Raw genomic sequence first — 24,207 nt, 5'->3', positions numbered from 1 at the left:
GCAATATTTTCTTTTTCGTTGAGAAAACTTAAGTAAGCATTTGCTGAAGTCTGATAATTGTTAAAAAGATATGTCTTTAAAACGTTGTCTTTACTTAACCATCCGACGTTATTCCGCCCTCGCGACACTTGCCGCAATAATACATTGCTCGCATTCATTCAGTTTTATATTACACTTAAATGCACCATTGTAAAGAAGCATTTATAGTCTTTTCTATGGGTTAGGTAAGGTTAAAGTGGCTGCTGGCTAACAAAGTGAACACACTTGGACCAGTAGTTGATATATTGTGGTACCACATGGACCTAAGGATCATCCCAACTCGTTAATCCAAGACATTAAATGTTGGAAAGCTACATCATCATAATCATTTCGATTCTGAAGAAATGTCTCTTCTTAGTAATATCGGAAATGATACAAAATTGTTGACAACAATTTAGAACATAACTTCTTCAAGATAAGCTAAATCGAGTTAAAAAAGAAGCTTAAAAGTTGATGCTTTTACTGGCGGTTTACCTGTGGGATACTCGGATCTATTCTAGAAACATAAATATTAAAATAGAATCAAGATGGTGTCAAAATACGATTAAATAACATAGTCTGTATATCTGTTTTAATTTTTGAATACCTTTTCACCCTTATCACCAAAAAATTGGCCAGCCACAACAGCTTTACAAGTATCACCATTTAAGGAAAGATTAAACCCTTACTGCATGATTTTTTTCTTGTTCATGAAAAAAAAAAATATGTGATAGTTAATTATAATTAAAAAAAACACGTGTTTCAGGAATTTAAATTTTTTTTTGAAAAAAAGTGCAAAATTTTGCGATTTTAGGTGAAAGAATATTGTGTGGTAACATTTTTTTGATCTAATTTGTATTCTATAGTATCCAAGAAGAGCAAAAGATCAACTCCACCCATATGCCGATTATATGTTATGACTACCATTGGACATGATACAGTTTGGTAGCCCTTTTCCTTTTTTGTTGAAGCGTTGGACTTCAGAAGACGGTTTGCTGCCGACATATGTCGAAGCAAGGTTCACAATTCTGTTGTCAAACCATGTTACCACAGAAATATCCAGGTTATCAAATGTCGGCAGTTTTTCCACAGTTGCACCTCTTTCTTTTTTTTCAATTCCTTTTCGGTAGCAACTTTATAACCTGGAATCCGATTGGTTTTATGGTTCCTAGCGGTAAAAACGCTTTCTTTGCCAGATAAGTCAATAGCGGTAAAACGTGTACCAGTTGTCAAAGAATAATTCCGTCGGGAATTGTTCTCGGCAGTCGAACAACAACGTCATTGAATGTACTAATTTTTGGTAAATGTACAACTGTACATGTCCTTGGGCTCAAGTATAAAGTTCGAAGTTGTAGCTGAACCTAGAGCTACCATTGAGAACAAAATTTTGATATCCCCATCTGTGTGTTTTTTTTGTTGTATTGCCGCATAGATGATCTGCTTTTGGTTGGTATAATTTGTAAGGAGTCTCTGCCTTTTTTATCTAAGAATGGTCTTATTTTATAAAGGGGATCATGTCCTGGTTATCCTTTGGGTATTTGCGTCGAGTTGGTGTTGAAATGTATGAACCTGTTTATTTCTTCGAACCGGTTACATGTCTAGTCTAGTTGATGGTAACTGTACAATGGACAACAAACTGTTCAAGTTCCATTGCTGTCATATGGGCAATTTTTTCGGAATTTTTTCACAGGAGTATCTGATTGTTTTTTGTTCTATATATTTGAACATTTCGTTTGTAAACAGTAAATAGGTACTTGTAGAATTGTTTTGGCGTATCGTATCACCTGTGAATGCGGTTTCGTTATCACCTTTTTCCAAAAACCCATTCCGCCTCTGGGTTTTTTCAGATCGCGCACTTCTATTCGAGGGAGGTGCCATCTGGCATAGAGAAATGTTATCTTCTTATACCCAATCGGAATGCAGTAAAGGGTTAAAAATCAATTAAATAAAATTAGACCGCACTGAATTGTTGATATTTATGTATGTGAAATAAATCGAGATGCTAAAAGGCTTTCCAATAGGGTCGCCGCCATTACCGCCAAATTGTTTCTTTTTTTTAAACATCTTTTTTACGTCTGTCACTAAAGACAAATCTTCGTGGCAAGTTACAGCGCCGAGCGATACATTTAAATGATTAAACTTTATTTTCAAAATGATTGTTCTCTAGAAGTAATGAAGCGTGCGTTTCGCCCATTTTTATGGACTTTTCAACGTTTTGCGACCAAATTCGAGTACAACAGCTCAGTAAACGATCAGCCAAGATCCGTCACTGCAAACTCTGCGGAATGTATCGCCGCGGTTCGTGAAAGTGTGCAACAAAATCCGAGTCATAAGAACTAGGCCTGTCGCAAACCACAACTTGGCGAATTTTGCATCTTGATTTGGACCTTTACCCATACAAAAACCTATTGATTAAGGAGCTTAAACGATGCATTACGTAGTGTGTTAGCTAATTGGATTTGGAACAGTTGAAAGTTGATCCCAATTTTGGTAGAAAAAATTGCGATCAGGCCGATTTTTGGATGAATGGGTACGAATTTGGGTCGAAACAATTTCACGCGAGGTTATCGATGAGCCAATGCATCCAAATAAAGTTACTGTTTGGTGTTGATTTTGGGCTGGAGGCGATCGCAATAGGTCAATGATCAACAACTTCTTGTGGCATGGTTATCTCGCGCTGAGGAGACATGAATTGGACACAAAGATCGTGTGATTTGATCCCTTTGTATTTTTTTTCTGTGACTTTCTAAGTCGCAAGTCTTTGCAAATAACCCGCAAACCACCGGTGCACTCAAAGATAACATTATCGATGCCATCGGTCAAATTCAGCCTGATTTATGCGCAAATGTCATCGAAAAAGGCACCTTTAGAATGCTCGCCACCTAGCCTGACGTAGTATCAGTATCTTCGGTAGATCACATACATTTCAAATTGAGCACAAAAACGTTTCATACGTTTACAAACTTAATATCTGGATTAATTCAATTTTTCTTATTATTTAATCAATGCTAATCCACAAAATAGCCATGTAACAAAAGACCAAGTTAATGTAATTTATCTCTTTCCCATAAAACGATACATATATCTTGAAAACGCTTCTTTAATCACCGATCAAAACACAATTTCTTTCTTTCAGGGTACATGAATCCAATGTTTATAAACTATTTTATTTACACAAATTAGTGACACATTCCATAATAATAACAATAAACATAAACATAATAATAATAATAAAAGACCGAATAACTTTTGAAAATAATTAAAAGAATATGCGGCAATCTTAATTTTGAACTTTTAAATATTTCTAAACTGTTGTTTATACTGTTCCACTGTGTGATGGTGTTGGCCTTATCTAAAACTTGTCGGTTTTCAAATAGTGACATTGCAGAGAGCTTCTTCATTTCCCCAACCATCGACTACAACGACAATGACAACGTCAACGACGCACGGCGGCGATGGAGAACTATTTTCTGCTTAAGTTGGTACCTATAGACAGTATTTTTGGAGGACGTAGAAAGCATTTTTATCTGATTTATAGTATATTGCTGCGACTATTGGGTGTGTTGTTTGTTGTGTGCTGCACAATTTTATGTATTTTTATATTGTTTTCTAGTTGTTAAATGGAAATTTAAATAGATATTTTCTATTACCCTACCACACTCCACACCGACGACCAAAAACCACAAAAGCCATTATTGATATAGAAGAAGAAGAAGAATTGGTAAAGCTTTTCTTTTTGATGGTTTGCTTTATTCAAACTGACACTGATTAAGTGTGTTTCCAATTTTCCATGTGAGTCAAATTAATTAACTTCTTCTAAATTACGCTACAGATCAAAGTCTTAAAATGAATAACAACAAACAAGAAAGTAATGCAGTCAAATAACGAAGTCATATTCAAAAATAAACTTTTAAATGATGTCGTTGGATTTTTAAAAACAAGAAACAAACAGAAACACAAACCGGTTCTAGCTTTCGGGCCAAGAGGAGCACACATTATATTGATTGACTCATTTTTTATTCTACCATATTGTATCTTTTGTTTTTTTACTTTCTTCCTCCCCCATAGTCATCGTCGTCGTTGTATCGTATGGTGACGACGTGAGCTTAATGATTGAATATATTGTCATTAGTAATCGGTCAAATGATACAAACTATAATAAACTGTGCACACGTTACATTATGGTGTTTGTTATAAATTTATGAACATACAAAAACATCTGTGATCTTTTTCCAAGTATATTCTATTTTAGACAAAAGTAGGGTATGGTGAGTTTGTTACATTTTTTTGTAAATAAACACATAAGTAGGAAAGAAATGTCTAGTGTTTCGAAGTACTTGGAATATTCATAGAAGCCTTACGCACTTTTTAAATGAAACCTTATTATAGGTGGAAACAAATAAAGTTGTATGATAAATCTAGGGCATGACATGACACACGATTGGGTCAGTTTTCTTAAATTTCCATATTCGAAATAGAGTTCCTGAAGATGGTTTCTATGTGGATCTCTTTAAATGAGATGAAAATATGTTGATTTGAAATTCTTTTATCCAAATTTAATGTAATAGAGAGGCACTGTGAAAACTAGTCTACCTATCGAGCCGAAAACCACATGAAAACTAATGTGTCTATTTGAAATTCAACTGTAATAATTTATTCTTCTTTACGAGATATGGACTTTTAGTCAACCAACAAAACTAACTTGTTTCTGTATTTTAAAGCAGAACCAACTTTCTGTTTAATAAAAATAATACATTTCATCATGATAAGCATTTATTTGCTGTCAAAGTTTTCAGATGTTCAAATTTTTTCAACTTCTTTCTCAGCGATCTATCTGCATTGAAAATAGAGTAGGGTATTGAAGAATGCTTTCTAGACAAATTATCATATTGCTTCTGTTTTGTTTGTTTTCATCTCAATCCAAAATCAAAATAAACGTTGGTTCTAAGTTAGTTCTTGCTGATTGAAGGTCATCGTAAAATTTCAAAAACAAAATCAAGCACGCAATATCTTCTTCAGAGAGCTTCTCTTTGTAATTTTTAAAAAAAAATATATATATACATAAATATACATATGTAGATGGATGGCTATTTAATAACTGGTATAAAATTATAAATTCAGTTTGCGTCACAAGTGTGTTGTTTGCTTGTATAAGGTAAAATATTTAATTACTTGCTAAAGGTGACGCTACGCTCTATGTGTATACAATCGAATCGATCGATTCTATTAAATTTTTGTTACCGGAAGATAGGCACCACACCAAACAACACCATTATGCCACTCCAAATTTGTTGGCTAACAGTGATGTCGACTTCTTGAGTTTATTTTTTTTTCATTTGGTCTATTCATAAATTAATTTGTGTACCTTTTTCTTTGCTTCTGCTTTATTAATAAATAAAGTGGAATTATAAATTATTGTATGGCACATGTTTTTGTTTGTTGCTCTTATTGTTGTTGTTATTCTTCTTCTTCTTCTCTGATTAGAAGTATTTTCAAAAAACTGTGACTATTAAAAGATACGTTTATAAATATACCTAAGCTATTAGACTTTGATACGGTTGTCATTTATTTATTAACCGATTTCAAGAGTGCTTATATTGTGGTATGATAATATTTATGTAAATGATATGTATGTATGTCACGCTAAGACAACATTATTTGTGTGCCCGAATGTAATCGTTGACCCCAAATAATAATATATATACAAAAAAAAAATAACAAAATCATTAATAAACACACTGTTATTGGTTCAAAGAAAGACTTAAGGTTTAATAGCGTTGAATTTAAAACCTTAGTAGACAGTATTTTATATTTCAAAATATGTCTATGTTACATATTAGAATATATTAGTTCAGATATTAAATTCAAGCATTTTTTATTTATATTTTGGTCCTAAGACAGAATCGAATAAAAGAAAAGTTTTACTTGAAATCTAATGAATTTATATTTTATGCGAAGTAAAAAAATCTGTTCACTTTAGATGCAATGCGCAAACAGCTCTGAGTAGCTAATCATCAACAACAACTTTAATTAGAAAAATTAGATAATTATGATTAATAATTTACACAGGAATAGAACAACTAAACTTTTGAATCAGCAACAGTTTAAGACACATGACTAGATCATGGACACGAAGATACACACTTGTAGTTCAAGGTTTCATTATTGTTGGTTAGCAATTTAGCGTCAGGCTTGGTAAAGTCAACTTAATTGGCTTTTAACCTTTTGCCTTAAAATTAAGATTTTGTTTTATTTTTAAAACAATGCAGTTTAATAGTTTTAAACTATAAGTCAGTTGTCATTGTTTTATTGTATCTGAATTAAATTGCAGTTAATGAACTGTAGTGGTTATTGGCTGTTAAAAACTACTTCAGTCATTTAACAGTAATTTGCTAAAACATTTGAATCGTTATATTTATTTTATTGTCTTGTGGAAAAAAAACTCAATTTTTATAAAAAATTTAAAGGAAAAAATATTAGTAATGTAAAGAAATTGCTACGCGCAAAATTTTAATGCCATTAATCATTTAGAAAATTAAAAACAAAAACCAGAAGCAAAAACTGTTATCAAAACCTTAGTAGTATAAGTCTTAACAAGACCTTGAAAAGATTGATTGATATCCATTTAAGGGCAAGTATTGATACAAGACTTCTGTCTTCGCCTCAACATGCCTACTGTTAAGGTAAATCAGTGGAAACAGCGTTACATATCTTAGTGCGCACCGTAGAATATTTCCTCCATCATAAATAGTTCATTATGGTTGCTTTCCTTGACATCGAAGGTGCCTTTAACAACGTGGACAAATCTTCAATCACATCTGCACTCACATCTTTAAATGTGGAGAGTTCGCTTCGGGAGTTAGTTCATTTAATGTTGACTAGCACAATAAATAACTCAAAATGGGGCAACTCTTCTGGCAGACGATTCTTTAGTAGAGGGACACCGCAAGGTGGTGTTCTATCCCCTCTCCTCTGGAACCTAGTAATGAATGAAATCCTTACTAGTCTGGATGCGGAGGGTTTCAGAGTGATAGCCTATGCGGACGACATTGCTATAGCAGTTTCAGCAAAGCATCTTAACACCTTAAAAGAACTTTTACAAAATACCTTAGGCAGACTAATACTTTGGGCTGATCGGTGTGAACAGTATGTTAACCCACACAAAATCGATTTAGTCTTATTTTCGAGGAGATACAAAATTCCATTTGTCAACCCTCCCTATATTAAAGGAATTCAATGAAAATTCTCAGACGAGGCTAAAAGCTTGGATCTTGTCTTAGATAAAAAAAACTAAATTGGAAACGCGATGTACAGGAAAGAGTCAAACAAAGCTACTGTAGGTCTCTTTTCTTACTAAAAAGCTATTTGTAATAAATGGGGCTTACAGCCCAGAATCACGCATTAGCTATACACATCGGTAATCAGACCGATTTTAATGTACGGTGTGGCAGTGTGGTGGACTGCTTTAGAGAAAGCTATAAACCGAGATAAATTAAATAAAGGCCAACGTTCAGCTTGCCATCTGCGGCACTGGTCAATTTGACACATCTTTATATATTTAGCAAACAAATAAATGCAAGCTCTGCTATTCGCTTCAAAGCTTCGTCGCAGTGGACTAACAACAACTTTGACCACTCCGTAATTCTTAGATATTTAGAATCAATTCCAAAGCACACATCCCCCAACTGCAATTCGACAGGGATTTTCAGATTTCAATACCTCCCAGATAGTCTGGGAGGATAGGGCATTCCTGGAAGATGGGTCAATACTTTTCTATACAGATGGTTAAAAAAAAGAAGGGGTTGGTGGAGGTGTGTACTGTGAACGACTGAAATTAAGTCTCTCATTCCGCCTTCCCAATCATTGAAGCGTGTTCTAGGCGGAACTTTTGGTGATAAAAGAAGTCTTGCCCTGGCTTAAAGAAAACGTAATATCAACATCTGATATCCGTATTTTATCAGATAGTCAGGCAGCTTTCAAACTTTAAATCAGTCCATAACTGTCGATCATCTCTAATGGAATAACATCTCCGTGTCAGGTCACAAAAAACATTTGGCCAACACTGGATATAAAACGTTCAAGGTGCTTGCTATCTCTAAGCAGATCGCATTAAAGCTCGATAGTAGGTGGGTGTCATAACCGGACACTATCTAATAGGAAAGCACGCCAAGCGACTAGGCCTATTCTCAAATGACTTGCAGAAGCTGTATGGACGAATAAGAGGAGGAAACAATTCTTCATCTTCTCTGTAAATGCCCTGCTCTGTCAAACGCAAGAATTACCTAGGAGAATTCTTCTTAAACGATCTAAACGAACTAAAGCATAATCAGCCTCTCACGTTTCGTAAGGGACTCAAGCTGGTTAAATTGAGCTTAGTAGGAAGCCTCAAGATTCATGTGGTATCACAAAGGCCATTCAACTGGCCTAAGTGTGGCCGTTTCCATCTTGGACAGCCACTTTAACCTAACCTAACCTTAGTACTGCTTTTGAAGTGATTCATTAGTTTGACACATGTTTCTCAGTTTGAATATGTGAATTGATCTTTGATAGTTTCCTTCTGCTAGGAATCGTAGGGTTGCAGCAAGTTTTTGAATTGAAGGAATCGATGAAGGTATAAAGGTTTCATTTCCCTTAGAACATGTAAAAATACATATTTGCTTAATCTTAAATTACAATGAAAGATTAAAAGATGGAATCAAGAATTTACTTTAATTATCAGAACAATTCTACATAATTTTACCATACTTACATTGTGACAGGTAAATCAAATATATTTGATTTGTCTCGCAAATTTCATCTTCTTATTTTTTCTCTTGAATTCTGCTTCCCTTTTTTACTTAAAATTGCCAATAATATTGCATCCATCTTCAAAAAGGCAACAATTTTACTTCAGAGACAATTATTCTTCAGTTCTTTGTCCTATAATTCTTTAATAAGGTTTTCTTGTTCAGCCTGAAGTGCATCATTTATTTGAAAATAGCAGAATAATCTCAATTGAAAATATTGGGAATATACTTGTTATCATTAGAAGGTACGCAAGTTGATTTAGGGGGTTCTTGAGTTTTGTCAAAATTTATAGGTTTTCGATTTTATTTTAAAAGTCACAACGTGTGTTACAACTTGAGAACACTGCGGGTTTGAGAATTAAGGGACTTTTGTGATCCTCTGAGATTACAGCAATAAGTTTGCAAAAAGAGCCATACATTTCTTCATCATTGCAGTTTTAATTGTATTGTGTCCAAGTTTTCGCACTTATCTCGATATCAATTTGTTTTGTGTCTTACTTCATTCTTTTCTCTAATATCCGAATTTTGTTTATAGAATAAAAACATTGCAACATTAGGAGTGTCTTACTGCAAAATCCACTCCCATAGTACCGTAGAAGTTTATATGAATAACGAATACAACATCCAAAGTAGAATCACTGCGGATAACAGGTAAAATGAAATCCTGCTGCGAATAGAAATTTTACGTTTTTTTGGGTATTTCGATTTTTTTGGCGTTTGTACTTTTATACATTTTTATGGCTCAACGGATGTTTTTTAAAGAGTAGTTTCCAAAACACATGACGTCATTTTAAAACTGAAGATGAACTCTTTTATTTCGACAGAATTAATTTCAATTGAATTTAACTAATGTTTGTTAATTGAATTACTTGTGTCTTTTTCCAATAAGCGCTTGTTGTTAGACAATGAGTGGCATTTAAGAATCGTAATAAAGAGAGATTTTTTAAAAGCTAAAAAAACACATACAATTCAGAAAAATGCATGAAATCTTTACTTGAATCGATAGTACGGTCCATATAATTTAATGTTTGAAGATTATTTCATGCAAATGTTGACCTTGGCTGCGCCTCAAATGGTCCATCCGCTTGTCCAATTTTGGCATACTCTTTCCAACATTTCGGCCCGTGTCTCACGAATAAATGCTTCAATGTTGTCTTTCAATGCGTCGATTGAAGCGGGCTTGTCTGTATAGATATGAGCTTTAACATAGCCCCACAAAAAATAGTCTAAAGGCGTTAAATCGCACGATCTAGGCGGCCATTTGACCGGTACCGAACGTGATATTAAATGTTCACCGAACTCGCCTCTCAATAAGTCCATTGTTACGCCTGATGTGTGGCAAGTGGAACCGTCTCGTTGAAACCAAATGTCATGCTTGGCATTTTGAGCAAAAAGTTGGATATCATTCACAGTTACTTTACGATTGGCATCATATTTGAAGAAGTACGGCCCAATGATGCCACCAGCTCATAAACCCCACCAAACTGTGACATTTTCTGGATGCATTAGTAGCTTTTGTAATTCTTCTGGCTGATATTCACTCCAAACTCGACAATTCTGCTTATTTGCGTACCCATTGAGCCAAAAATGTGCTTCGTCGCTGAACACAAAAAGAAGCGCGCGATGAACTTTCTTAACAGAGCACGCATTTTGATAATAAAATTCAATAATTTGCAAGCGTTCTTCGTTTCTAAGACGATACATATATGGTTAAATTATAGACCAAACTGAAGATGTTTGACAGTGAAACAAAACACGAAACGTGCGTCAGCTGTTTAAACAAGTGTTGCCAAAAAGATAATAGCTAAGAAATCACCCTTTACCTGACCCTAAACGACGATAGTAAGCTAATGCTCAAGAGAAAAATGCGAATTTAAATAAGAGTGAAAGCTTTTAAAACTATCGATTGTTATTGTAATACCTTCAAAAACAATAACTAGTTCAATACATATATTATATTTTTTCTCATATAAAGTAAACAAAAGATCTTCGGTGCAGCTTTTCTATAACGAACCTTCAGGGGAACAAAAAAAGATAGAAAGAAGAAATTATTTTATTAAATACATGTCAATTTTCGACTGCAAATGAACAGTTTTGGTTTTATTTTATTATAAAAATCTTTCAATCAAAAAATGTTAATCATCTGAGTTGTCATCTTTTGTTTCAATAAAGCTTAGAAAATTATCAAACGCAGTTCTTATATCATTATCTTTAGGTTTTCTTTATCTTTAGGAATTCGATTTTAGCATTGTCTTTGTGTAAGCCCGATTGCTCAGATGTAATAATATTAAACATTGTTTCGTCTAAGGGACATCCATGGAAGTGACATTTGCACCACTGCAACATAATCGTCAAAAGCGAAGATGATTAGATTAGATTTAGATTTAGGTATTTTAATTCAATAATTTTAAGGTTCTTGTTACATACATTTTTTTCTTTAAGGAACCAATCTTCTCCATTTATGTAACTTATTGTCTCATTGTCGCTTAGATAGCTTTTTCCAAAAAAGAGTCTCCTTAGCTCCTTTAATATTGGACATACGAGGTGTGTTCAAAAAGTACCCGGAATTTTTAAATTTCGCGGGTCTGGGGAGTCCGAAGGTCAAAATTTGTTTTGTATTGTGTTTGTATACATGTCTCTAAAGTATGATGCAATTTTCAGCTATATTCTCACTTTACTTTGTCTGCGGTAGTTGCTAAGGTTCGACGTGTTTTTATGAGCTCGGCGATTTTTGCTTGTTTGAAAAATGTTTGACCAAAAAAACTCAGGAGCTGTTAAATAACGTCAACGACGATCCAAGTTTGCTTCAAAGATTCATAACTGGTGATGAAACATGGGTGTACACTGTACGGTGCGGAATTAATCCGAAAAAAAGCTCAGATTTATAGAAAAACAATTCATGGTTTTTGCAGCACGATAACGCACTTGCTCATTTGTCGTTGCTTGTTCGTAATTTGTTATCCAAAAACAATACCGTTGTCATGCCCCAACCTCCATACTCACTAGATAAGGCTCCGTGTGACTTTTTCCTGTTTCCAAAGTTGAAGAGACCCATAAAATGACGGTTTTTTTTTCCTCGATCGAAGAAATAAAGGCTGAATCGCTGAGAATGCTCAAGAACATATAAAGTGAATATCAAGAGTGCTTTGAAGATTTTAAAAATCGCTTGCATAAGTGTATTATATCTGGGGGGGGGGCTACTTTTAAGGAGACCACATTGATGTAAACGAATAAATAAATATTTTTTGAAAAAAAAAACGAAAATTCCGCGTCCTTTTTGAACACACCTCGTACACCGATGAAGTGAAAATAGTTCCAAATTGTTTTTCTTGAAAAATCAAGCCTAAAGTAATATTGTTCATTTAGATTATAATTAAGATTCGAATAAATGTCCCTTTCCGTAGATTTTCTCCCCTTTTTTATGAATGTTTGACTTTCATTTTCATCGATCGATTGGATAACCTCGTATAATGCGTTTTTCATCTGGAGACCAGTACATCCATTCAGTTCTAGAATAATACCACAATTTGCAGCAAGATCAATCCAATCCTTGTAGAATCTAGTTTTTCGACGCATGACGCTTCTCAACATAATATTTTGCAATCGGTTTCGGTCCATATTAATCACCTTTATCAAATAGTCTGCGCTCAGCTTCAATGTTGATACAAATGAGTGTCGAAAGCCCTGTTTCCAAATGATACATATACTTAAGCGTACTTAGAGAAAGGTACTTTTCTAAGAAAGAATCGAAGCAAATTTTCAACAATTTCGTGTTTCCGAATACCCCAGATCTGTGCTCAGAAAACAGAACTGCTTTTGCAGTTCCGTTAAAAACTTCATATTTGGCGTTTGTTGATATGTTGTTATTATTGAAATTTTTTTCCCAGTTCGAGCAAATAGCCATTCTAGCAGCATCGGCCTTGGCTTTGTGGTGTTTGTCCATGTTCAAATTAAACTTGAGAGTCATTCCCAGATAAACATACTCCTTGACTACTTCCAATAATACTTGTACTCCATCATATCTCCAGTCTTCAAAAGACAATTATCACTTGATAAAACTCTGTTAATGTGGTTATTTTAAATGATCATGTAGTCGACAATGGATTTGATTCTTCATCGGCCCAACTATCAAAAGTACCAAACCCAGCTTTGTTAAAACAATTTCAAATTTTAAAATTGAAATTTTTTGCAAAAAAAAACAACTTTGCTTTCGGACCAACAAAATGTTCCTTATAAACAAATTTTGTTAAAAGGACACTAATTCGTATTGCATATTTCTTAATGGGAAGGGGAACAAAATAATGATCCTATTTGTATTTGGTATTTTCATTACATTTGAATTATATTTGTACCTTTATGAAAAACAAATCTTACAATCCGAAAAAAATGGTTTAAAAAACTAAAATCTGTATTGTAGTTTCTGAGATAAGGTTTCTTCTTGTCTTTCTTCAAAATCCTAAAGTCATGGATGTTTAAAAAGTAAGCACACAAAAACACTTCGGAAACATTGAAATGATAACATGTGAAATGGGTCAACAATAAATTTATTTTATTAATATTTTTCACATTAAAAAATTAAACAATAATTATAAATTTAAAATTGGGCGTAGTAAGGTCATTGTTAATCAAAACAAACCAAAAATAATTTAGCTTTAGGCTAAAATCGATAAATTAATATTTTATTTTTATTATTCCCATGAGAGTATTTTGTCTCTTTTTACTTTTTGTTATTCTTCTTCTTTTAAAATGCATTCCACTGTTGTGACTACAATTTGTCAAAGTTTCTTGTGGATATCGTTGAGATTTCTGAGAATTTGAGAAAGTTGAATTACTTTTCCTTTAAACAGATCACAAGAATCACAACAAAAACAATTCCCTTTCACTTTATTTGACCAAAAGTTTTGGTTTTATTTTGTTTTGATTTATTTTCTGCCTTCATATGGTCGAGTGCCAAAAACAATAAAAGAAGAAGGCTTTAAAAATTGACAAACAAGTATTTATAATAACCTTAACATTGGTATTATTAAATTAACGTCCGCCCCCTCATTTTTCGATTAAATTCCGAGGAAGAAAATATCGACTTCAAAGTCGACGACAACGACGACGCACGGCCTCAAAAAGAAGGAAACGTTGAGTAAAGAAATCCAAAAAAAGAAACAAAAAATCAATTAAAGGAGCGGACGGACACACAACTATCCACTCATCTATACTGATTCCTGGGCCTGCCTGTAAGCATGACCTTTTCCAACACTTAGATTCTATATTGAATGAACAACTCAGGCGCAATCAGCCTCGATGTAGTTGCTGTTTTTTGTTTACTACGTCTCCGTTCACCGCCCGCCAGCACCTCTTATCATCAGAGCGGCTCCATTGCCAGTCATCATCCAAACCTCGAAAGCGAGTGTCTTCCTCTTGCATATAGTCTTTCTCAGTCGTCCTCTTGCTCTCTGCTCTATCGTGGCTATGACTCATGAGTCTGTTATTTTTTCATTTGCTTTTTAGCTCTTGTTTTCTTTTCAAATTCGCGCAGCCTTTACTACTCATAGTCATGTGAATGTTGACGATTACATTTTGATTTTGACGTTATTGCTTTGTCGTCGGTTTTTCGTTTGTTGGTCGGTGGCGGTGCGGCAACTGCAACGGCGACGTGGGTGTCGATGTTAATGTAAGAGAATTACAAAATATTGCCGAAATTTAAGATTTTATAACCCCTTACCTTCGCGTATCGGGTATGGTTTGGTCTGGTCTCGAATATGAATTGAAGTTGGTTGCATAAACACGAACGAATGCTTTTTTTTCAAAACTTCACACGATTGTTTAGCATAAATTCATAAAATTGCAAGATTTGTTTCCGTCTTGAATTTAGTTTGGTGTCGGTTTTTTGTTTGTCTTTGGAGAGGGTGGTGGACTCCCAACTTTCTGCATATTCATAGTCGTAGCTCGTTCCATAGGTATACAACAAAATTAAGTTATTGATCGATGTCGACAACGACAACGACGACGACGACTACGAAGACAAACGACAACGATGTTAGTTAAGTTATGAATATTTACAAGTTAATTAGTGTATTTAGTTTGTTTGGAGAGACTTAGGAATTATTAACCTATAGTTAGTTCTTCGTTTGACTATTAAAGATAATGGTCCTTGACTTTGTTGGCTTACTTAAATATTAACATACAAATATTTCGTCTTTTTTCTTTCTTTCTTTCAATGGTTTGTAATGATTAATATTTGTATACTTTTTTTCATTTTAGTTCAAGCGAAAAGAAGCCAAATCTAATAACACCTACTCACTCAAAGCTCGGATATTTTGAAACAGCATGAAAATGGTGTTGTCGCAACGGCAGCGCGAGGAGCTGTAAGAATTTTATATTCTCTTCTTTAAAAAAAGAAAAACTTATTTATATATATACATTTTTAATTATAGTAACCAAGCGATTGCCGATTATTTAGGCAGCAATGGATATTCCGATGCATTAGAGGCTTTTCGTAAAGAAGCCGATTTAATTAATGTTGAATCTGAAAAGAAGTTTGGTGGATTACTCGAAAAGAAATGGACATCAGTAATACGTTTACAAAAGAAAGTTATGGAACTAGAAGCTAAGCTTTCAGAGGCTGAAAAAGAAGTTATTGAAGGAGCACCAACAAAAGCCAAACGAAGTCCCGGCGAATGGATACCAAGGCCGCCAGAGAAATTTTCACTTTCCGGTCATAGAGCCAGTATAACGAGAGTGAGTTTTATTTTCACATACTTCTTACTTATCTTCGCTTAAATTGGTCAAGTTTTTAAAAGCGTTTAATTAAAAAAGAATCTGTCTAAACAATTGCTTTCTGGTGGAAATCTTTTGGGTTTTTGTTTCCCTAGTGAATTTTTCAAAATGGTTTTAAATGAAATATTCAAAAGAAATTAACTCTTGGAAAGTATTTAGAAAAGACCTTTTATAGTGATTGGTGACACTAACATCATTAACACAATATACCACTCAGACATCATCGTTAAGTTTCTTAACTCACCCTTTTTTACAGTTATTTTTACGTTATTTTTCCCCTTAAACATTTTAACCGTTAAACTCTCGTTTCTGTGAAACTCCATCTTTCTACACTCAAGTCGTACTGTGAAGTGCAGAGATTCATTCTTAAGCCGAACTACGCGAATGTTGAATGCCTTATCACGCTGTCTTTTCCTATCATTGCAATGTTCAAGAATTCAAACCCAATGTGCACTAACATCGCATATCTATCCCTCCGTTTTTTCCACATGGTCACAATGGTTCTCTGGCAAATTAAAGGTCACCAAAACCCTTTGACTGAGCGTAAATTATTAATAAAAATGTACATATTTTTAATTCTGTTCTTCCATTAGTTTATTTTTTACACCGCACAACCAGACATCTCCTTGACTCGAAAGGTTAAATTTGTGGTCGCGACAGCTTGTGAAGACATAGGACCGTCTGAAGAGTTTTAATTCTCAATCATTCCTGCTGAACGTTTATTATTAATTTTCAGGAATTTGGAAGATTACGAAGCTTTTTCAACATTCTCTATGCGTTCTTCCAAATGTTGATAGACTTTTCAATGAATTTTTATTCTTGACTTTTCATGATTCATTGGAATGACCGCCAAGAATAAATAATCTACTTTGTTAAACGTAAACACGTTTTCATGGCAGCAATTATATTCAAGTGGCTTACACATTTTTTTTTAGATTTAGATTTTGTTTTGTTTGCAAATAAAAGTAGTAGTCGGCAATTAAGAGCAGCAATTTGTTCACCGTGAAGCTGATTAGAGAACGAACCTATGAGAGTAGCCGTCATATCGGCTTATCTTTCAATAACCTCACAGAATGTGTCGATAACCTATCAAACACCTACAGTTTTAATATTTAATTTATTAACGTGTTTAAAGCATGCATTTTCATTTGATAAGAATTTCTGTAAGAGCTAGCTTGGATTTAATATTTTTTTTGTCATTGGTAAAGTCAAAATGTTGAATTTTGATCCAACTTAAAATAGAAATTTTTCCTTGGAAGTTAAGATTCAATTGTCCACTGTCAAAATTTAAAGAATCTGTAAAAAAAAACTCGAAAAATTGTATAATTCCTTGCACTTGAAAGGGCGTAGTTTTCCAGAAGTTATTAAAATGATTTTGGGCAATTGGCCACGGAGCTTGCTCGAATAAAATCCAGCCGAGTGGTGTAATTTTCGAGCAATATTGTTTGCCTAAGACCACGCATGTCAGCAATAACTCGCCCAATATTCTCTTCTAAGGAGTCTCGGACTTATTTGGAACCAGTGTTTGAGAGCAAGTATTTTGTTAAAAAATGGCTAACGAAACTGAGCATAAATAAAGTGACAGCTGTCAAAAAGACCAACTGCAAAATAAGTATTTCCAGTTTGACAACCATACGTCTAAAAAAACGCCCGTTATAAAACATGACATCAATATAATAAGCCTGTAAAAATCCTTCCCTGTAACCGTTAAAAATCCACATTATGAGGCGCTTTTTTTTAAAGAACAAGAACAACATTAATTTGGAATCTTGGTTTCCTTGTGGGTTAATTTCGAAAATCCTAAAAATAGTTTTCATAATGAATGTTTGTAGGGTTTGAATTGTTGGAACTGTTGCTGAAAAAATAAAGCATAAGGTTTGACAAAGTAAACAAACATAAGATAAAAAGAGAAAGCTGTATAAAACTTTTACGATTTGGATCTATATACCGATGTACTTGGTTACTTATATGGGTTATTGGGGATACAAAAAAATGCAGCTATTATGAAGAATGTGTAGTTGATGGCATTCTTCTTGGTGTCAGCGAAGATTAGGTTTGGTTACAATGGCTTCTATCTGACAAAAAAAAGCCGTTGTTATACATGGATCTAAGGATCTTGCCTAATCAACAAATTATTTGGGGCATTAGAGAATAAAAGTCGAAATTTATTAGATCATTATGATCATTATAGTAGAAGTCTCCTTAGTTGATTCTTGGTAAATTGTTAAATACATTTTTATCAATTGCTAGGCTAAAAATGTGAGTTAGTTAATTTTAAACGATTTTAAGATCATATTACATATACAGTGGCTCCCAGCCAAAATGATGTATTCAATTTCTTTGGTAAAAAGCTTAAATAGAAAGGGAACCGGTTGAAAATGAAAAGAAAACCATACGTTATATTATTTATTAGGTTTATTCCAATGATGGTTTTAACGTAAAATGAAGTATTTGTAAATTTGTAATAGCTTAACCAGTCATAATAATTATTTTGTTTAGAAACAATGTCTCAGCTAAAATGATGCACTCAGTTTTAACGGTAAAATGTATACTGTATTGACTTTGTTGTATAACAAATATGAAGTAGCAGCTCCCTTTCAATTGTATTCGTGTTTCAATCGCAGAATTAAATATTTCGAATTTGTGTTTTCGAAATGAGACGCCATACGAGTATTGAAACCCGCGAACTAATAATTAAACATTTTAAAGATGGAAAAAGCCAACGAAAAATTTCAGAAATGGTAAAAATTAGTTCTTCGACGGTGCAACATATAATTGAACGTTATGTCCGTGAAAATCGAATGGTCAGTAAGGCAAAAGGAGCTCCAAAAAAAAAAAAATTTATATAGTGATTGCCGATGGATTGTAAGAAAAGTGAAGGAAGATCCTACCTTAAGTGCCCCAAAATTAACCCAAGAAGCAGAAAAATATTTACATAAAAAGTGCGGCGCTGAGACAATACGCCGGATCTTAAGGGATGGCGATTTTAATAGAAGGAGTGCGAGAAAAAAGCCCTTCATCAGCAGTAAAAACAAATTAGAAAGGATCAAATTTGCTCGTGAGCATTTTAACATGGAAGAAATTTTTGGGAACACCGTAATATTTACTGATAAAAGTAAATTTAATCTTTGCGGATCGGATGGTAAGTGGTACGTTTGGAGGCATCCAAATACGGAGCTACAGCCGAAGAATTTATGTGGGAAATTGAAACACGGCAACGAGGGCATGTTATGGTGTGGGGCTGTATGTCTTCTGCTCGTGTAGGAAACTTGGTTTTTATCGAAGGTAATATGGGCAAAAACATGTATCTAGATATTTTGAAGCAAAACTTGTTGCAAAGTGCTGAAAAAGTCAACATCAAGGATAGTTTTCGACTATATCAAAATAATGACCCTTAACACAAGTCTAGAATTGTGCAAACTTGATTAATTTGGAACTGCTCTCATGCCATGCAACCGCCTGCCCAGTCGCCAGACCTAAATGCCATACAAAATTTATGGTCGAAGCTGGAAAGTGAAATTCAAAACATGCTATTTCATCCAAAAAAGATTTAAAAAAGGAACTCTTGGAAGAATGGGCACCATATCCTCGGAATACACCTCAAAGCTTGTTAAATCAATGCCAAAGAGACTGGAGTCGGTGCTTAAGCAAAAAGGGTATCCGACGAAATACTAAGAAAATTTTACGACTTTTTTCCACTGTTAAAACAGCTTTTTTTTTGTTAAAACCACCAATTGAATAAACTTAATAAATAACATAATGCATGGTTTTCTTAAGTGGTTCCCTATTTATTTAAATTTTTCAGTAAAGAAATTCAGTTCATCATTTTGGCTGGGAGCCACTGTATCTTAGCAATATTGCAAAAGTTAAATTACAGAATTGGCATTTTGACTTTTAGCAATTTGCTCAATCCATATGACATCTGTACAATTATTATTATAAGAGCAGTTGATGGAATGGTCCAGTCAACAGTTAAGTTCCAATTAATAGATCCGTTTAAGCGTAATTGCTTTGTTTATTTTCAAGAAATGTCACTTTTTAGACATGTTTAGATGCTCGTTTTTTAATAAAAAGCCGTTAGGAAAGGTCCCTTAGTAAATTGCTAAATAATAAGCAAATTGTTAACTAGTTAATTATCAAACCCTTAACAATATGTTCTTCAAAATGTTGGGCCTTGTCTTTCTCATATCGTAGGACATGCACGTAGAACTTGTGAAACTGTCTCCTTCTACTCTCCAACCATTTGCAGAAGCTGTCGTTGTTGTCAAAATGTATCCTATCTTACCTATTAAGCAGTGTCGAGTCCAGTAATCAATCGTATTTTCTAGTAGGGACTTGACACACTTTTTCGCTATTCGTGGAACTGTCATTGTCAGTTTATTTAGAAACCCAAAATGTTCACAATGGTAAAGAACACGAACGAGCAACGTCTGCAAATTATAAAAAAAAAATCAACGAAATTCAGCGTCAATGACCGCAACATTAAGAGCTCCAATATTTAGTGTGTGATGTTGTCGTGTCAGTAAGACAACGGTTTGTGCATCGCTCAGATCACATTATGCCGTATTTTGCGCAAGGATCTTGGCTTAGAGACATAAAATCTCTGATCACGCAAAGGATCTCGGTGTGATCTTAGATACAAAACTAAACTGGGGCTTGAACACCAAAAATAGATTCAAAAAGGCATCTATTGCCTTTTACTCCTGCAATAGAATTTTCGGAAAAAGGGGACCAAACCCTTAAATTATTAGATGGATGTATTCTCCAATAATTAGACCAATACTAACCTATGGTAATTTGCTATGGTGGAAAGCTTTAGAAAAGAGCATGAACCTGACAACTTTGACAAAAATTCAAAGACTTGCGTGCACTGGCATTACGGGAGCAATGAGATCCACTTCAACTAGACCTCCTTGTTCAAGAATCTGCGGCCAAAAGTGCCCTGAGACTTAGTCAAACTAAAGTCTGAATAAACAGTTCCATAGGACATGCCCAGATCTTTCATAAAGTTATGGGTCATAGTACTACAACAGACTATAAAATACCCGAACTTGATTTTCATAAACCATTCCAGGCTGCTATCATAAGGAATGGATAGTGAGTCGTCAATAGCTATCTATACCGATGGCTCTAAAATGGACACAGGTGTAGGGACAGGCTTCTATTCTGAAGCTCTCAAGTTAACCGCCTCGCTTAGGCTTCCAAACTACAGTAGCGTCTTCCAAGCGGAGGTCCTGGCAGTTATAACAGCTGCTAAAAGGGTATCAATGATGGCGATACCACGAGCTGATATCACCTTTTACATTGATAGCCAAGCGGCAATAAAAGCGATTACTGCAACTGAGGTAAAATCAAAGCTTGTTTCTTAGCGAAGAGCTTAAGGTTCTTGGCGCACAGCACAACATTAGACTCTGCTGGGTCCCAGGCCACAGCGATATACTAGGCAACGAGAAAGCCGACGAATTAGCAAGATTGGGTCAATGCTTGACGTAAGCCAAGCTCAGCTAGTTAGCACCCCTACCTGTTATTTAAAACAGGAAATCTCAAAAAGAATAACTATCAAGGAACCTTCTTGACACCTGCGACACTAAAAGAAAGATCTGGCCCTGTTTTAACAAACAAAGAACGGAATGAAATATGCAGGATCACTTCGATCTCTTGTGAGCATAATCACCGGACATAATCTGTTAGGTTATCATATGAAAAAGATGAGAATCAGTTCAGATGATCTAAACAGAGGATGCGGTGACGAGGAGGTGCATGAAGACATTCCGCACCTTCTGTGTTACTGTCCCGCACTCTCCCATGGAAGGCAAAACCTGCTTTTCAACTATTTATTTCTTCGGGGGTTTAGAAGAACTTTCTATTACGCCAGGTACCAACATTCGGAACTTCGTCAAAGCCTCTAAATGGCTTAACTAACTGAACACATAGGTTTTCTTATTAGCTTGTGTAGCAATACTCACGGGTATCACAATGGATCTGCATTGATCTAAGTGTGACGGTAAATACATCAACTGTCAGCCCTCAACCTAACCTAACCTAGAGACATAATGGCCAAAATCCTACTTGCGTTCGGTTGATCCGCCATTTATGGGCGTTTGATCGTGCTAACGATTTTATGTGTCGAAAAGCTGAGCATTTACAAAACAAAATTTATCTTATAAACTCAAGGCATTTGTATGTTACCTTCAATTTGTTTTTTCTTATTTTACTTTTTTCAACCATTAAAATAAATTGACTGCAAATGGTGATATTAACGCTTTAGGTTACAATTTAGATTGCCTCATGAGAATCGTTTATTTGTATTCGATATTTCACAGCCCGAACGCAAGGTTGTGGTTTGACCAATGAACTTTTAGAAGCGATATATGTACATCCTCTGATTAGCCATGTTGTCGAATCCTTGTCGCTTTAAGCATTAGTATCAAGTCTAGGCGTAGCAAAATTGTTGTGAAATTTTGTTTTCAATAAATTCTTCTATGGGACATCGACATATTAAATAATATACACATCGATATTTTCCTTTATAAAATAATAATATCAACTCATAATATTTGTAGGTTGTTTTTCATCCGATATTTGGTCTAATGGTATCGGCATCAGAAGATGCTACTATAAAAATTTGGGACTTCGAGACCGGCGAATACGAACGAAGTCTTAAAGGTCACACAGATTCAGTACAAGATATTGCTTTTGACGCTCAAGGGAAACTATTGGGTAAACTATAAAACATTGATTTCAATTATTAAACAAAAGCTAATTTAATTATATTTACTTTAAAAAGCATCCTGTAGTGCTGATTTGTCCATTAAATTATGGGACTTTCAACAGAGTTATGAGTGTGTTAAAACTATGCATGGACACGATCATAATGTATCGTCGGTGGCGTTTGTTCCAGCTGGTGACTTTGTTTTATCAGCTTCACGAGATAAAACAATTAAAATGTGGGAAGTTGCCACTGGGTAAGTTAATTTAATTAATGAAATTTTAATTCATAATTTTTAACAATATTTTTTTGAACTAAAAAAAATAGATACTGCGTTAAGACATATACAGGTCACAGAGAATGGGTTAGAATGGTGAGAGTACACATCGATGGTGGAATCTTTGCATCGTGCTCAAATGATCACTCAATTCGAGTGTGGTTGACAAATTCAAAAGACTGTAAAGTAAGTACATTAACAATTACAAATCATACAAAACGATTCTTAACTTTAATATAAATTGTAAGGTTGAACTGAGAGACCATGATCACACAGTTGAGTGCATTGCTTGGGCACCCGAAAATTCCACATCAGCAATAAATGAGGCTGCGGGTGCTGATAACAAAAAGGGTCACCATCAAGGGCCATTCCTTGCATCTGGATCAAGGGATAAAACAATTCGCGTAAGTTTTTAACCTTTTTAGTTTTTCTTAAATCTTAGCTTTAAAATGTAAACAAATAAATAAATTTGTATGTATCTTTAGATCTGGGACGTGAGTGTCGGCCTTTGCTTATTTACTCTAAATGGCCACGATAACTGGGTTAGAGGACTATCATTCCATCCGGGTGGAAAGTATTTGGTATCTGCTAGTGACGACAAAACCATTCGTGTATGGGACTTGCGCAATAAGCGATGCATGAAAACTCTGTATGCTCATCAACATTTTTGCACTTCTGTTGGTAAGTTTTTTGTTGATCTTCTTTCTTCTAATACTTGGTCATTGAAATATGCTGTCTATATAAAAAAAAACGTTAGGTGTAGCTAAAGATGAAGTTTTTTTTTTCAAGAATCACTCAAAGTTATATTTCTTACTGTTTATTTTCATATGTTAGACAAATATCAACAACATACATCTTCCTCCTTCAACCAGCCTTTAAAGAGTTGATTTTATCGTTTTTCCTTGGTATATTTTTTAACAAAAGACAAACTAATTTAAGTTAGAAGTTTGAAAATCAAACCCTAATCAACGAAAAAAAAACAAGTTTGTTCAATCCAATATTATTGAATTTGAACATATTTTGATAACGGACCATAGGTTGGGTTTTAAAGGGTTATGCATCATCAACAACCGAAAAACATCTCGCTCGAATCTTTGTGTACCCCTTATGCTCCCAAGGATTCCGCCATAGATTTCTCGGAACCCAACAATTGTCCATGGCTGAAAAATTTAATCAGCTTTATCACAAATGGGAAATTTTAACGAATCCTGAAAAGAACTGTTACCAAATACCTTCGTATTGGAAAATCTCATTCATTTTTCATTATGAACGGATTTCGTGATACGGTTTTTCGGAACTCCGTAAAAGTTCCAATTAATATGGAATTCGTGATAAGCCTGAATGCTTGCAGCAATGATGAAACTTCATGAATGTCTATAGACACAAATAGCATTTTTATTATTTCAAAGAAATAACATGTTGAACAAAATGAAAAGAAAATTTAAATTGAAGTTTAAAGTACTTTTTATCAGCAATTGTAACGCCTCATCCAATACAAAAACCATTTATTTCGATAATTTATGAGCAGTCTAAGGCTTAGCTTAACCTACACACAATGTTATATACAGTGGTCACAAAAATTAGCAGCAGAATATTATCAGCATCGAAAAGTAAATGAACTGGTTTGATACTGCGAATACAGTTGC

General features: G+C 34.4%; 1 protein-coding gene across 5 annotated transcripts in view; it reads left to right on the top strand.

The window, feature by feature from the left end:
* LOC129939704 (lissencephaly-1 homolog) overlaps nt 1-24,207 on the top strand; it is a 45,337-nt gene that overhangs the window by 13,479 nt on the left and 7,651 nt on the right. For 2 of the 5 annotated variants that reach the window (XM_056047855.1, XM_056047930.1), the window contains exons 2-8: nt 15,060-15,163; nt 15,233-15,536; nt 22,139-22,295; nt 22,363-22,540; nt 22,612-22,747; nt 22,810-22,965; nt 23,047-23,242. In XM_056047855.1, the coding sequence (XP_055903830.1) occupies nt 15,126-15,163; nt 15,233-15,536; nt 22,139-22,295; nt 22,363-22,540; nt 22,612-22,747; nt 22,810-22,965; nt 23,047-23,242 (1,165 nt within the window). In that variant the 5' untranslated portion in view covers nt 15,060-15,125. Of the gene's footprint in view, nt 1-14,275; nt 14,470-14,502; nt 14,756-14,815; nt 14,835-15,059; nt 15,164-15,232; nt 15,537-22,138; nt 22,296-22,362; nt 22,541-22,611; nt 22,748-22,809; nt 22,966-23,046; nt 23,243-24,207 lie in introns of those variants that run through there. The other 3 variants (XM_056048013.1, XM_056048167.1, XM_056048089.1) reach the window with 3 other exon arrangements.

This window comes from Eupeodes corollae, chromosome 1, assembly GCF_945859685.1.
Source record: "Eupeodes corollae chromosome 1, idEupCoro1.1, whole genome shotgun sequence".
In the NCBI taxonomy this organism is placed as follows: Eukaryota; Metazoa; Arthropoda; class Insecta; order Diptera; family Syrphidae; genus Eupeodes; species Eupeodes corollae.
This window is presented reverse-complemented; position numbering and strand designations above follow the sequence as displayed.